The following is a 16,546-nucleotide window of genomic DNA, read 5'->3' as shown; positions in this document are numbered from 1 at the left end:
GAGCCTATCGCAGCCTGGCCAGACGGAGCTAGCTCCCGCCCTCTGTCTATTTATACCTGCCTTTCCTGTTCCTCCTTTGCTTGTGATTCTTCTCGTGTGGTTTCCTGGCCCAGCTACAGCTCCTTACTATTTGATCCTGCTCCATACTGACCCTGGCTTACTGACTACTCTCCTGCTCTGCGTTTGGTACCTCGTGCTCTCCTGGTTTGACTTGGCTCGTTCACAACTCTGGTTGCTCACGGTGTTGCCGTGGGCAACTGCCCCTTTCCCTTTGCTTTGTATTCCCTTGTAGGTTTGTCTCGTGCACTTACTGAGCGTAGGGACCGCCGCCCAGTTGTACCCCGTCGCCTAGGGCGGGTCGTTGCAAGTAGGCAGGGACAGAGTGGCGGGTAGATTAGGGCTCACTTGTTCGTTTCCCTACCCCCGTCGTTACAGTTCATGTCTTTGACAGTGGGCAAACTTACAAAATCAGCAAGGGATCAAATACTTATTTCCTTCACTGTATACCCTGATGTACTCCGCCCAGTTTACATATACCCTGATGTACTCCGCCCAGCTTACATATAACCTGATGTACTCCGCCCAGCTTACATATACCCTGATTTACTCTGCCCAGCTTACATATACCCTGATGTACTCCGCACAGCTTACATATACCCTGTTGCACTCCGCCCAGCTTACATATACGCTGATGTACTCCGCACAGCTTACATATACCCTGATGTACTCTGCACAGTTTACATATGCCCTGATGTACTCCGCACGGCTTACATATACCCTGATGTACTCCGCCCAGCTTACATATACCCTGTTGCACTCCGCCCAGCTTACATATACGCTGATGTACTCCGCACAGCTTACATATACCCTGATGTACTCCGCACAGATTACATATACCCTGATGTACTCCGCACAGATTACATATACCCTGATGTACTCCGCCCAGTTTACATATACCCTGATGCACTCTGCGCAGTTTACATATAACCTGATGTACTCCGCCCAGCTTACATATACCCTGATTTACTCTGCCCAGCTTACATATACCCTGATGTACTCCTTACAGCTTACATATACCCTGTTGCACTCCGCCCAGCTTACATATACGCTGATGTACTCCGCACAGCTTACATATACCCTGATGTACTCCGCACAGTTTACATATGCCCTGATGTACTCCGCACGGCTTACATATACCCTGATGTACTCCGCCCAGCTTACATATACCCTGTTGCACTCCGCCCAGCTTACATATACGCTGATGTACTCCGCACAGCTTACATATACCCTGATGTACTCCGCACAGTTTACATATACCCTGATGTACTCCGCACAGCTTACATATACCCTGTTGCACTCCGCCCAGCTTACATATACCCTGATGTACTCCGCCCAGCTTACATATACCCTGATGTACTCCGCCCAATTTACATATACCCTGATGCACTCTGCCCAGTTTACATATAACCTGATGTACTCCGCCCAGCTTACATATACTCTGATTTACTCTGCCCAGTTTACATATACCCTGATGTACTCCGCACAGCTTACATATACGCTGATGTACTCTGCACAACTTACATATACGCTGATGTACTCCGCACAGCTTACATATACCCTGATGTACTCTGCACAGCTTACATATACCCTGTTGCACTCTGCCAAGCTTACATATACCCTGATGTACTCCGCACAGCTTACATATACCCTGATGTACTCTGCACAGCTTACATATACCCTGTTACACTCCGCCCAGCTTACATATACCCTGATGTACTCTGCACAGCTTACATATACCCTGTTGCACTCCGCCCAGCTTACATATACCCTGATGTATTCCGCACAGCTTACATATACCCTGATGTACTCTGCAAAGCTTACATATACCCTGTTGCACTCTGCCCAGCTTACATATACCCTGATGTACTCTGCACAGCTTACATATACCCTGATGTACTCCGCACAGCTTACATATACGCTGATGTACTCCGCACAGCTTACATATACCCTGATGTACTCCGCAAAGCTTACATATACACTGATGTACTCCGCCCAGCTTACATATAGCCTGATGTACTCCCCACAGCTTACATATACCCTGATGTACTTCGCACAGCTTACATATACCCTGATGTACCCTGCACAGCTTACATATACGCTGATGTACTCTGCACAGCTTATATATACCCTGATGTACTCCGCAAAGCTTACATATACACTGATGTACTCCGCCCAGCTTACATATAGCCTGATGTACTCCCCACAGCTTACATATACCCTGATGTATTCCGCCCAGCTTACATATACCCTGATCTACTCCGCACAGCTTTCATATGCCCCCACATTATAAGCTGAAATACCAGTAAAACCCCAAACAAAACTACAAAGTAAAATCTACGCTTTCAAAAGCCAAATGACGGACCTTCTGAGCCTGGCAGTGTGCACAAACAGCAGTTTATATGGGGTATTTGTAATGACCGGGGGGTAGGGAAACGGACAAGTGAGCCCTAATCTACCCGCCACTCTGTCCCTGCCTACTTGCAACGACCCGCCCTAGGCGACGGGGTACAACTGGGCGGCGGTCCCTGCACTCAGTAAGTGCACGACAAACACGACAAACATACAAGGGAATACAAGCAAGGGAAAGGGGCAGTTGCCCACGGCAACACCGTGAGCAACCAGAGCGTTGAACGAGCCGAGTCAAGCCAGGAGTGTGCGAGGTACCAAACGAAGAGCAGAAGAGTAGTCAGTAAGCCAGGGTCTGTATGGAGCAGGAACAAAATAGAAGGAGCTGTAGCTGGGCCAGGAAATCACACGAAAAAGAATAACAAGCAAGGAGGAACAGGAAATGCAGGTATAAATAGACAGAGGGCGGGAGCTAGCTGAGTCTGGCCAGGCTGCGATAGGCTCTCCCACTCCTAAGCCTGCCAGCCTGAGTGGTGGAAGCTGGAGTCAGTCTCAGGGATATAGATTCAGGTGCTGACTGATTAATTAAGGGAGTTAACCCCGAAGCTGTGCCTGGCAGATCCTTTACAGTATTACTGTATTCTGGAGAACCCGCTTAACAATTTATGGGTGTGTGTCTCCAGTGGTACAACATATTGGTCACTGAAATGGCATATCTGTGGAAAAATGGCAATTTTCAATCTGCAACAACCACTGTGCACTAATTTCTGCAAAACACTTGCGGGGTCAAAATGCTCACAATACCTCTAGATGAATTCCCTGAGGGATGACGTTTACAAAATGGGGTAATATTTCCGGGTTTACAACTGCACTGGTACCTCAGCCCAATGCAACATAGTGAAAACTAATCCTGTAAAATCTCCAACCAAAAACAAAATTGCGCTCCTTCCCTTTAGAGCCTAAGGCCTCATGCACACGACCGTAGCCGTGTGCACGGCCGTGATTTTCGGGTCGGCCGGCTGCGGACTGTCAGCGGACTGTCAGCCACAGGCCGCCCGCAAATCGCGGGACATGCACATGGCCATTGTTTTCAATGAGCACGGACCGCAGAACCGGGCCGTAATAAGACATGCCCATTCTTTCTGCGGTCCGGGATCCCGGGCCTGCACGGACCGCAAAAACTATGGTCGTGTGCACGGCCCCATAGAAAAGAATGGGGCCGCAATTCTCCCGTGGATTTTCGGGAGAATTGCGGCCGCAAAAACACGGTCGTGTGCATAAGGCCTAAGGGTATGTTCACACGCAGTAGCAAAATACGTCTGAAATTTATGGAAGTTATTGGAGCTGTTTTTCAATGGAGTCAATGAAAAACGGCTCAAAAAACGTCCCAAGAAGTGACATGCACTTCTTTGACGCAGGCGTCTTTTTACGCGCCGTCTTTTGACAGCGACGCGTAAAATGACACCTCATGGGAACAGAACATCGTAAAACCCATTAAAAGCAATGGGCAGATGTTTGTAGGCGTAATGGAGCCGTTTTTTTCAGGCGTAATTCGAGGCGTAAAACGCCTGAATTACGTCTGAAAGCAGTGCGTGTGAACATACCCTTAGGCCTTATTCACACAGACATGTCCGTTTTGCGTGCGCAAAAAACGCTGCGTTTTGCGAGCGCAAAAGACCGTGTGGCATCAGCATATGGTGCGTGGCTGCGTGATTTTCGCGCAGCCGGCATCATTATGACACTCTGGTTTTATGTTTACAAATAGAAAAGCACGTGGTGCTTTTCTGTTTTCATTCATTGTTTGTACTACTGTTGCACGAAGTGTTCCGTGTGCCGAGCGTGATTTCCACGCACCCATTCACTTCAATGGGTGCGTGCAGGGCGAAACACGGGCAAATATAGGACATGTCATGAGTTTCACGCAGTGCACATACGCTGAGTGAAATTCACTGACAGTCTGAACGGCCCGATTCATTGACATAGGTCCGTGCGACGCGCGTGAAAATCATGCGCTTAGCACGGACGTAAAACACGTTCGTGTGAATAAGGCCTAACTGTGTGTTCAAATAGCAATTTACGACCACATATGGGGTATTGCCTTACTCGTAATAAATTACGTAACAAATTTTGGGGTGCCTTTTCTCTTGTAGACCTTGTAAAAATGAAAAATGTCGAACTAAAACGACATCTTATTAGAAAAAAATTTAGATTTACATTTTCACGGCCCAATTCTAATAAAATGTATAAAACACCTGTGAGGTTAAAATGCTCACTACACCCCTAATTTAATTCCTTGATGGGTAAAGTCTTGAAAATCAGGTCACATCTGGGGAATTTCTACTGTACTGGTACCTCAGGAAGCTCTGCGAATGCAACATGGCGCCAAGAAACCAATTCAGCATAATATGCTCTCAAAAAGCCAAATGGTGCTCCTTCCCTTCTGAGCCCTGTAGTGTGTGTCTAAACACCAGTGCGATCACATATGGGGTATTGCTGTACTCGGAAGAAAATGCTTTACAAACTTTTTTTTTTTTTTATTTTCACGTCCCAATTCTAATAAATTCAGCAAAAACTTGTGGGTTTAAAATGCTCACTATAGGCCTAAATAATTTCTCAAGGGGTGTAGTTTACCAAATGGAGTCGCCTTTCAGGGGTTTTCACTGTACTGGTAACTCAGGGGCTCTGTAAATGCAACATGGTGCCCAGGAATCAATCCAGCAAAATCTGCGCTCCAAAAGCCAAATGGCGCGCCTTCCCTTCTGAGCCCTTCCGGCAGGGCTCACATATGGGGTATTTCCCTACTCTGAAGAAGTTGCTTTACAAATGTTGGGAGGCTTTTTGTCCTTTATATGTTAAGAAAAATTATTTTTTTTTTTTAGCTAAAGCGTCTTATTGAAAAAAAAAATTTTTTTCATTTTCACTGCCCAATTCTAATAAAATCTATTAAACACCTGTGGGGTCAAAATGCTCACTAGACCCCTAAATTAATTCTTCAAGGGGTGTAGTTTGGCAAATGGAGTCACTTTTGGGACGATTTTACTGTACTTGTACCTTAGGGGCTTTGCAAATGCGACATGGTGCAGAAAAACCAATCCAGCTAAATCTGCGCTCCAAAAGTCAATTGGCGCTCCTTCCCTTCTGAGCTCTGTGTGTGTCCAAGTAGCAGTTTATTACCACATATGGCGTACTTCTGTACTCTGGAGAAGTTGCTCTACAAATGTTGGGGTGCTTTTTCTCCTTTATTAGTTGAGAAAATGAAAAATGTTCTGCTAAAGCTACGTCTTTTTGGGAAAAAATTAATTTTCACTGCCCAATTCTAATAAAATCTATAGAACACCTGTGGGGTCAAAATGCTCACTACACCCCTAGATGAATTCCTCAAGGGGTGTAGTTTCCAAAATGGTGTCTTTTTTTAGGTGCTTCCTTTGTTTTGGTACCACAAGACCTCTTCAAACCTGACAAGGTGCCTAAAATATATTCTAATAAAAAGAAGGCCTCAAAATCCACTAGGTGCTCTTTCACTCCTGTGGCCTTTGTTTCAGTCCAGTAGCGCACTAGGGCCACATTTGGGATATTTCTAAAAACGACAGAATTTGGGCAAAAAATACTGAGTTGTGTTTTTCTGTTAACCCCTTCCCGTCGTAAACAACTTTCAGATTTTCATTTTCGTTTTTTCCTCCCCACATTCCAGAAGCCATAACGTCTTTATTTTTCCATCGATATAGTACTATGATGGCTTGATTTTTGCGGGACGAGTTGTAGTTTTTTGTAGCAGCATTTATTTTGCCGTATAATATACTAGGAAACGGGAAAAAAATTATTTGTGGGGTAGAAAATGAAAAAAAACAGCGATTCCTCCATGTTTTTTTGCGCGCAATTTTTACGAAATTCACTGTACAATTAAAACAACGTGTTAAATTTATTCTGTGGGTCAATACGATTACGGTGATACCAAATATATATAGTTTTTTCTATATTTTACTACTTTTACATGTAAAAACCTAAGTGTAAAAAATTAAATTTATTTTGCGTCGCCAAATTCCGAGAGCCATAACTTTTTTATTTTTCCATCGATTAAGTGGTATGAGGGCTTATTTTTTGCGGGATAATCTGTAGTTTTTAATTATACCATTTTGGGGTACACGCGACAGTTTGATCACTTTTTATTTAATTTTTTGTGGCAGAGTAGGTGACCAAAAAAGAGACATTCTGGTGTTTACAATTTTACATTTTTTACTGCATTCACCGTGCAGATTAAATAACGATATATTGTAATAGTTCAGACTTTTACGGACACGGCGATACCAATTATGTTTATTTATTTATTTTTTTACTGTGCTCTAGGGGGAAAATGGGAAAAGGTTTTTTTTTTGAACTTTTAATTTTTACATTTTTTTTTTTTACACAAAAAAAAAACTTTATTTAAAGAGGCTCTGTCACCAGATTTTGCATCCCCTATCTGCTATTGCAGCAGATCGGCGCTGCAATGTAGATTACAGTAACGTTTTTATTTTTTAAAAACGAGCATTTTTGGCCAAGTTATGACCATTTTTGTATTTATGCAAATGAGGCTTGCAAAAGTCCAAGTGGGCGTGTTTACAGTAAAAGTCCAACTGGGCGTGTATTGTGTATGTACATCTGGGCGTTTTTACTACTTTTACTAGCATCATCCACTTCTCTTCACAACGCACAGCTTCTGGCAGTGCACAGACACAGCGTGTTCTCGAGAGATCACGCTGTGACGTCACTCACTTCCTGCCCCAGGTCCTGCATCGTGTCGGACGAGCGAGGACACATCGGCACCAGAGGCTACAGTTGATTCTGCAGCAGCATCGGCGTTTGCAGGTAAGTCGATGTAGCTACTTAGGCTGGGTTCACACGACCATGTTACGTCCGTAATGTACGGAACGTATTTCGGGACAGTACGGGACAGTTGTCCTGCAGCGAGGCAGGGACTCCTAGCATCGTACATCACTATGATGCTAGGAGCCCGGCCCCCTGCAGTGTGTTCGGTCCGGGTCTTCCGGCCGAAATACGTTCCGTACATTACGGACGTAACATGGTCGTGTGAACCCAGCCTTACCTGCAAACCCTGATGCTGCTGCAGAATCAACTGTAGCCTCTGGTGCCGACACGATGCAGGACCTGGGGCAGGAAGTGAGTGACGTCACAGCGTGATCTCTCGAGAACACACTGTGTCTGCACTGCCAGAAGCTGGGCGTTCTGAAGAGAAGTGCATAAATACAAAAATGGTCATAACTTGGCCAAAAATGCTTGTTTTTTAAAAATAAAAACGTTACTGTTATCTACATTGCAGCGCCGATCTGCTGCAATAGCAGATAGGGGTTGCAAAATCTGGTGACAGAGCCTCTTTAACTCATTTTTACTTTTTTATTAGTCCCCCCCTAGGGGACTTGAACCAGCGATCGTTGGATTGCTTGCACGATATACTGCAATACTAATGTATTGCAGTATATCGTGATTCTGACAGGCTTCTATGCCGAAGGCAGCGCTTAATAGGTGTACAAAGATGGCAGACCTGGGGGCGTTCATTAGGCCCCCAGGCACCATAGCAACCATCGCCCCCCCCCCCCGCGATTGCGTTGCGGGGGGGTGCGATGAGCTGTTTTTTGTGCCACTCGCAATTTTCGCTGTTTTTAATGGCCGTTTTTGGAGTTTTTCTCAATAGTCAATGAAAAACGACTCCAAAAACATCCCAAGAAGTGACCTGCACTTCTTTTTCACGGCCGTTTTTTTGAGTGTGAACATACCCTAAGCCAAATCAAAGGAGGGATAAGGAGAAGAAAATGTCTATCAAGATGTACTAAATTTATCATACAGTGTGCACCACTGGGATCAATTTGGTGCATCTTCTGCCTGGTCTACACGTCTGCCCCACTGTGTCCAGAAAAAAGGCTCCTTCTGAATGTTATAAGGCTCTTTTATGACACTCGGAAAAAAAATATTTGTTGAAGCCGTGATAAATGGGAAGGAGGTAGCAAGCATTTTGTGTTTACTTGGGTTATATTTATCTATTATTAAAATGATGATTTGAAAAACATTCAAGTGTGACAAATCTGTAAAAATAGAAGAAATCTGAAAAAATATGTAATAATATCTGTATATGCAACAGGTATAAGCTTCGGGCTAAATGCACGTGTTTGCGTATTTTGTTGCGGAAAATACTCATCAAAACGGCAGGAAACCGCAAGAAATTCACAGTACAAAACGCACCTGAAGGTGCAGTTTTTGATGTGTTTTTCGGTGTGGTTTTTATGTTTTGCTGCGTAAATCGTGGCGTTTTGCTGCGTATTTCTCTAGAACTAGGGAGATAGAATTCGTAAGCGGAATCGCGGGATAAATTGACATGCCGTGGTTTAGAAAATACGCACCGCCGGTCAATTTACGTCCCGAAAAATACAGCGGCGTGGACATAAGATTCTCTGGAATCTCATTGCCTGTGCTGGTACTGCATTATGCTGCAGTTTTGCTGCACGCAATACGCATCGTGTGCATTGACCCTCATTGTACCTGCATTCTTCAGCAAATAATCTGCCCAGAAATGGGAGCACATCCACTGTTATTATTTATTTATTTATTTCAGTTACTTATATAGCGCCAACATATTACGCAGCGCTGTACATACAGAGGTCCACTTTTTTTACTGTCCCCATTGGGGCTCACAATCTAAATTCCCTATGGGTATGTTTTTGGGGTGTGGGAGGAAACCGGAGTACCTGGAGGAAACCCACGCAAACACGGGGAGAACATAGAAACTCCATGCAGATGTTGTCCTTGGTTGGATTTGAACCCAGGACCCCAGCGCTGCAAGGCAATAGTGCTAACCACTGAGCAAGTTCACACTACCGTTACTATGCGTTTACCTCTCTCCCGTCAGAGCAAGAGAGGATCGAAAGATTGAACGGAAAACAACGGTTCCGCTAGAATTACCAGATTTCAATAGCAATTGTTTTGTTTCAGTTGCTTTCCGTTTATCTCCATTCGCTAGGTTTCCTTTTTTTCTTCACGGAAACAAAAGTTCTGCAGACTGCACTTTTGCTTCCATAGAAAAACGGAAACCTGGCGAATGGAGACAAACGGAAAGCAACTGAAACAAAAGAATTGCTATTGAAATCAACAATAATTCTAACGGCACTGTTGCTTTCCATCTAATCTTTCGATCTTCTCTTCCTCTAACGGAAGAGAGGTGAACGTATACTAACGCTAGTGTGAACTTAGCCTAAGGCTGAACCTGATTTCTTAGGGCTTGACCACACATAACGGTATTTTCGCAGAAATTCCGCTGTGGAAAAACTGCACCATTTCCTGTGTCTTTTACTGCAGAAAATGTTGCGGATTTTGCTGCGTTTTTCCCAATGGAGACGTCTCCTCTGAAAAACGCAGCAATTCTGCCCACTTTCCGCAGCAGGAATTGACATGCTGCGGTATGAAAAATATGCACCTCAGGTCAATTTCGGGTCGGAATTTTTACGCAGCGTGTGGATGAGATTAGTTAAATCTCACCCACTTTGCTGTGTATTTTCTGTCCGAAATTTTGTTACGTGTGGAAAAGCCCTTTCTCTTAAGGCCTCCAACACAGTGTTTGGTCCGTGATATACGGTCCGTATTTCAGCCGCATTTCCCGGACCGAACACAGTGCAGGGAGCCGGGCTCCTAGCATTATAGTTATGTACGATGCTAGGTGTCACTGCTTCCCTGCGGCACAACTGTCCCGTACTGTAATTATGTTTTCAGTACGGGACAGTAGTTCCACGGAGAGGCAGGGACTCCTAGCGTCGTACATAACTATGATGCTAGGAGCCCGGCTCCCTGCACTGTGTTCGGTCCAGGAAATGCCGCCGACATACGCACCGTATATCACGGATCGAACATGCTCGTGTAAATCCGGCCTAAAGCAGAACTCCAGGCTCCCTGCTTACAGAGGCCATATGGCTTAGTGTAAGTGCCTTTATTACACATGAATTTCCATTTTCTCACTAGTGATTTGTTTTTTAGCAGTTTATAATTATTCTGTCCTTGCTGTAATGGAAATCAGTTTTCTTTTCATTGACATCCTGGTGAGCTTGTGCTTATACACAGCAGCCAATCTGAACAAGCAGAGCTGCAGCATTTTTATTCCCGGCGCAGGGAAGTTTCCGGCTTCACAACTGATGCAATAGATACTAAAACTGCTCCCATAGGAAAGTATGGGATTATTTCTGCCCTCAGTTTCCCTGACATTTCTGTACACGCTGGTGGGAAACAAAACTGGATCTCCGTACGTATGTGAAGATGGTCTTACAGAAGAACTGATGCATGTCCGGAAAAGCTTCCCAATAAGTTCCCATTATTGGGAATGATCGCTTTGTCAGCACAGATATACCGATGTATTCACCTTACTGATTCTTTTCCGTCCCGTCTCCTGCGCCACTATTTGGTGTTTGATTACGTTTGGTCTATAGAAGTGCCACCATGGTAAACATGAGTGGCTGTTGTGGACATGTGACACGTCGCCATACACAGGGGGCGACTGAGGACGTCAGGGGAATCAATGAGAAGTAGCTAAGGGACGTATAGTGTAAAGTTTGATATTTCTATACTTTATGTGATATGGCTGCAACCAAGACTAGAGATCTGAGACTATATATGACCTATATCCTTGCATGTACAGTGACACATATAGACAGTATAGACGTATTATACACAGTGCGCTCATTATAATGACTGTCTGCATCCAGTGGGGATTACTGGAGCCTGGATCACTGCTGCGCGCCCTCCCCGCTCACACACTCCTCCCCCTCTGCCAGCTCCGTCCTGGCTTCGTCAGCGACGCCCGCCCCCTTCGAGCTGTCGTCTACAAGCCCCGCCCCGTGACGTCAGGCCGCGGTGTCCGCCGGTCAGACCGGGACTCGCTCGCGCAAGATGGCGGCAACAGTGCCCGGGGGTACCGGGACCCAACTCCCGCCGCACCGCTCAGCCCCGGCAAGGATTGGATACTACGAGATAGACAGAACAATCGGCAAGGGCAACTTCGCGGTGGTCAAACTGGCCACGCACATCGTGACACGGGCAAAGGTAACCGGGACGGAGCTGCTTGACACGGGAGCCAGAGAGGGGGCGCAGAGCAGCCGGTCATACAAGACAGACTGCTGGGGGAAAGCAGCCAGTAGAAGGCGGGGAGAAACGGCCGGGCGACATAGGGGCTGTATCAGGCAGGACGGGGGCAGCAGGGCCATGGGAAGCGGGGAGAATCCTGCAGCCGGGGGTGGGGGGGTGTCTGCGCCTTCAATAGGCCGATTCATCTGGGAAACAACCAGGGGGATCCCAGTGGGGGAAATGGTGACGCTGCCAGTCTACTGATCCAGGTGAAGAGCCAGTCACCCCCATTCATCATATGAGGACGATCCATGTATTGTCAATGTGTGAGCAGTGCCCTGACAACAGTGTTATGTAGTCCCTGCTTATCACCCTGCATGTCACTTACAGCCGCCGAAGAGCCCTCTAATGCACCCTGCCAGTGCTAAAGAGGGTGTCTTTGCATGTACCCGTGTGTGGACATGATCCCTTCCATGCACCACCCCCCCTCCGCGCGCCCATGTGCGTACGTGTCACCCTCCGCGCGCCCGTGCGTGTCCCCCCTCCGCGCGCCCGTGCGTGTCCCCCCTCCGCGCGCCCGTGCGTGTCCCCCCTCCGCGCGCCCGTGCGTGTCCCCCCTCCGCGCGCCCGTGCGTGTCCCCCCTCCGCGCGCCCGTGCGTGTCCGCGCGCCCGTGCGTATCCCCCCTCCGCGCGCCCGTGCGTGACCCCCCCTCCGCGCGCCCGTGCGTGACCCCCCCTCCGCGCGCCCGTGCGTGACCCCCCCTCCGCGCGCCCGTGCGTGACCCCCCTCCGCGCGCCCGTGCGTGACCCCCCTCCGCGCGCCCGTGCGTGACCCCCCCTCCGCGCGCCCGTGCGTGACCCCCCCTCCGCGCGCCCCTGCGTGACCCCCCTCCGCGCGCCCCTGCGTGACCCCCCTCCGCGCGCCCCTGCGTGACCCCCCTCCGCGCGCCCCTGCGTGACCCCCCTCCGCGCGCCCCTGCGTGACCCCCCTCCGCGCGCCCCTGCGTGACCCCCCTCCGCGCGCCCCTGCGTGACCCCCCTCCGCGCGCCCCTGCGTGACCCCCCTCCGCGCGCCCCTGCGTGACCCCCCTCCGCGCGCCCCTGCGTGACCCCCCTCCGCGCGCCCCTGCGTGACCCCCCTCCGCGCGCCCCTGCGCATGCGTGTCCCCCTCCGCGCGCCCGTGCGTGACCCCCTTCCGCACCCCGTTTTGTCATTGGCTGCTACTGTCTTTTATAATCTAAGTAAACAATCTGATCTTCCTCGGTTACGACCTCTACATCTTTACCTTCATAGAGAATATATCACCACTTACACGTCTATAGTCCCTATGAAGGTGACATATACAGGACACGCCATGGTGGAAGCCGCCATATAATAAGGAGCATACACTGGCTTTTCAGTTTATGATTAGATTTGTATATAGGGAGATATATAAAATCTTGATCCGATCAGATGTGCTCAGTCTCCCCAATGAGGATTTTCAAGACGCCAAAGAATATTCCTTTTTCTCAGAAACACGGGTATAATTGCCTTGGAAAGGGCCCGAGGGCGGTGATGCCTAATGTGTCATAGGGGTTGGCAAGACACCACTGTGTGGATGGATGGCTTAACCGGCTGTTTGCTTTTTTTTCTAATCTATGTTAATTTAAAGTTTTGTTAGTTCCACACAACATTAATACGTTTTTTTGAAAAGAGACGTCCATTGCCATTGATTGTTCGGTTTGGCTGTGAGAGGGTAATAGGGGTGTATGGAATTATCAGAATAAATGCACATGGGGACAAGGTGAGCAGCCGACATGTTCAGGGGGATGGGACGTGTTGATGTGATTGTGCTATTGGGGATTTTTCATGATTAAAAAATAGTGTAACGAGACTCATCCTCTTCCTGGCAGGTGGTGGTCTCTGGACCTGGCCAGTGTGGATCCAGTACAATATCCTAACCTCTTGTGTTTACACCTCTGGGAATTCTGGATGACTTTGGCTTTAGTTACAATTTGAGTGATGTTCCTCATTGTGTTACTTCTCAGTGATTGGGACATTTTTGTGTACGTTTCTAGATAATTTTTGTGGGTGTAATGGATGGCTTAGACTAGATAGGTTTTATTTTGAGGATTCATTCTCCTTAATTTATTGCCGTTCAATTGTATTCCATTGTTCTACTACCTTTCACGTGGGAATGACCCGCTCCTGAATTCTGCATCATGTTTCATCTGTTCCTAGTATACCTCTCGCACCAGCGTTCCCCAGAAGACGGAAGCAACAAGTGCTGTCATTTTAGGCTACGTCCACACGTAGTAAATTCACGTTTTACATGCGCATGTTGCAATAAATTTGCGGCGGATTTCACTCTATACATTGCTAAGAATGAAAAACTTGGTTGATAACAGCTACGAAAATCTCCATCATGCTCTGATCATCGCATGGATTTGTTCAGTTTCATGTGGATGGGGTTTTGAAAACTCCAGTTAAGAGTTAAAGGGGTTTTCCCATAGTCCATGTTTATCACCCATCCACAGGATAGGTGTTAAATATCTGATTGTCGGGGGTCCGACCACTGGAACCGCCATCGATCACGAGAACGGCCTTACCTTTCCATACGTGGGAGCCCCATAGGAGTGGAGCGGTACTGCGCATGCTCGGCCACCGCTCCATTTTTGTGGGGCTTCCGAGCGCTATCTTATATCTTATAAGTATATCCAATAGTGACCAGTAGGTTTGTTTTAGACGCAGTGGGGTATTCTTTAACCTATCAAATCTACTGGAAAGGTTTTCTTTTAAGAAAAAATGTAAAGTAAAGGTAGCCGTGCGCAAGGCTTCTATTGGCGGCCCCGGACAATTTTCATTGAATCTGCCAATCCTTTGTGAATAGGGCCTAGTAGGCTCATGGCTGTAGACATCCATAGGTCTGCCAGGCCCTGTAGTCAGTAAACTGACACGATTTCCCTCCTGGTCTCTAGGATAACTTTTCAGTTCGATCCTCTGCTTTTTAGAAATCTTGACATAGATCCAGTAGCTCCATGATCAGGTTGCGTGACTGGATCTTTACATCTATATTTGTCATATGATTCCTTACTAAATATTTGCAAGTTGTAAATACCATAAAGTACCGCCGGCATTTTTCTGTCCTCGAACTTTCAGCGTTTGGCGTTTGCTTTCTAAGTACATGTGGTTGTGTGCCATGTAGAGTTTTATTCTGCTTAGCTTGAATAGCTCTTGGCTCCGAGCTGGAGTTGTGGTTAAGGTTCTTGCATCATGTCCTCAGGTTTCCAGTGCTGGGTTTTAAAGTAGGATTTCAATGAAGGCGCAATATATCAATGAAAATATGACAAACAATGACAATCCGTTTTTGCAGCCATTTAATATACCCTAGTAATTCTCTGGAGAACAATTAGACCCTTTGCTAGAGGAATTTTTGAGTAGCAAATGGAAAACGGTCTATTCCTAAGAGGAAGTATCACTCAGTATGTGGACTTTGTAGAAGCAAAAGTGACCCTGTTTCGGATGTTGCTATAACTTGCGGGAATCGAGTTTTATTAAAATTCACTTGATTTGAGGTAAAGTGCAGATTGAGATTTGGCATATAATAAAGAGAACTACTTCTATCTTTTCAGACTCTTAACCAGCCTAGAGGGCAACTGGATATTTGGTAACGCCCTCAAATAAGCATTGTTTCTAGAGGAGAATATCTCCATACATATGGCACCCACCTGGACGGTTAAACATGGAGGCTGTACAGGCTGCGTGCGCATGACTCTGCCTTGTGCATGAGCCCTAAGTGATGACCGTGTTAGGATATGACATCACTTCCTGATCTCGGTTGGGGTCCGACTGCTGAGACGATCACTTATTCTCACAGTAAAGGGGGCAAGTTCACTTGAATTGTGCTGTTACACCCCCCTGCACGAATGGTGGACGTCCCGTCCTCTAGCCGTGCACGGAACTGTAACCGCACAATTCCCCCATGCTGTACAGAGAAACTACTAAAGGGACTATTGCACCTTTGTTCTGGTGATCGCCGAGTTCAAGAGGTCAGATTCGATCATGAAGTGGTGGTACATACTGGCGATATAGACCATCACTTTTTCTTGTATGAAAACCCCTTTAGGTCAGGATCGCGCACAGATTTTTTGGTGAAGTTTTTTTTAGCTTTACTCAGGAGTGGGTACAAAAGAAAGTAGATGTATCAGTCTTTTCTTTATTGTCCGATATCTTTTTCTTGGTTTTAGTCAACAAGTAGTAATACAGTACAAAATTGTTGTAAGAACAATTCAAACATCAAGAAGCCAGTCTTTTCTTTATACCTTTCCTTCCTTTTGGATCCACTTCTGGCTTTTTGCAAAAAAAACCCAAAAAACGAGCCAAACACTGCACCAAAAACTGCATCAAAACTGCGTGTGTGATCCTGGACTTGAGACTAACTTTTGAAATATCTGTACGCCAGTGTGAAAGGGCAGTGTAACTACTTGCCCCAACATGGTACCAGTGTAGGATTGGCTATCGATGTGTTTTTTTCTTTTTACCCCTTTGAACCGTATGGATATTAGAAGGATCCTGTAGATTTTCTGGGCACGGATAACGGTCAGAATATTAAAATGACACTGTTGTATGGAAACTGGTGCTACAGCATGTCGTAGACCACGTGATAAATGAAATAGTCCCTTTTATTTCTTTCCATGTTTTGCAGCATAATATAAAGTGAAGCAGCAGAGGACACCTATGTCTCCAGGATTGTCCGTTACTACTAAATATGACGTGGTCCCATTGCATATACAAGCGATATGAATTCAGAGCCGCCATTAAAAAGTGAGACCATAAGTCTATGGAAAGGGGTTCATTCATTTTGAAGTGCCAACAATGTTAACGCAACGTAAGAGCAATATAAAGATGAAAATTAACCGGAGAGACCTAAAAATATTAACACGTAACAATAAAATACCTTAGAATATTTTGTCTGACATAAATGATACCCCTTGCAAAACCGGTTTACTGTAGAAATCCCCTTCTTTAATGCGCACAAGCGTTTCCTGCATTATATAGATAGT

The 16,546-nt window shown here is 46.4% G+C and overlaps 1 protein-coding gene across 1 annotated transcript in view; it reads left to right on the top strand.

Annotated features, from left to right (window-relative positions):
* The first annotated feature begins 11,265 nt into the window (after positions 1–11,265).
* The window catches only part of SIK3 (SIK family kinase 3), a 104,460-nt gene continuing 99,179 nt past the window's right edge, over positions 11,266–16,546 (top strand). Inside the window, exon 1 of the mRNA XM_075839808.1 lies at positions 11,266–11,481. Within this exon, the coding sequence (XP_075695923.1) occupies positions 11,329–11,481 (153 nt within the window). The 5' untranslated portion in view covers positions 11,266–11,328. The remainder of the gene's footprint in view (positions 11,482–16,546) is intronic.

This window comes from Rhinoderma darwinii, chromosome 10, assembly GCF_050947455.1.
Source record: "Rhinoderma darwinii isolate aRhiDar2 chromosome 10, aRhiDar2.hap1, whole genome shotgun sequence".
In the NCBI taxonomy this organism is placed as follows: Eukaryota; Metazoa; Chordata; class Amphibia; order Anura; family Rhinodermatidae; genus Rhinoderma; species Rhinoderma darwinii.
The sequence above is the reverse complement of the archived record's forward strand: the minus strand, read 5'-3'. Positions and strand labels throughout refer to the sequence as shown.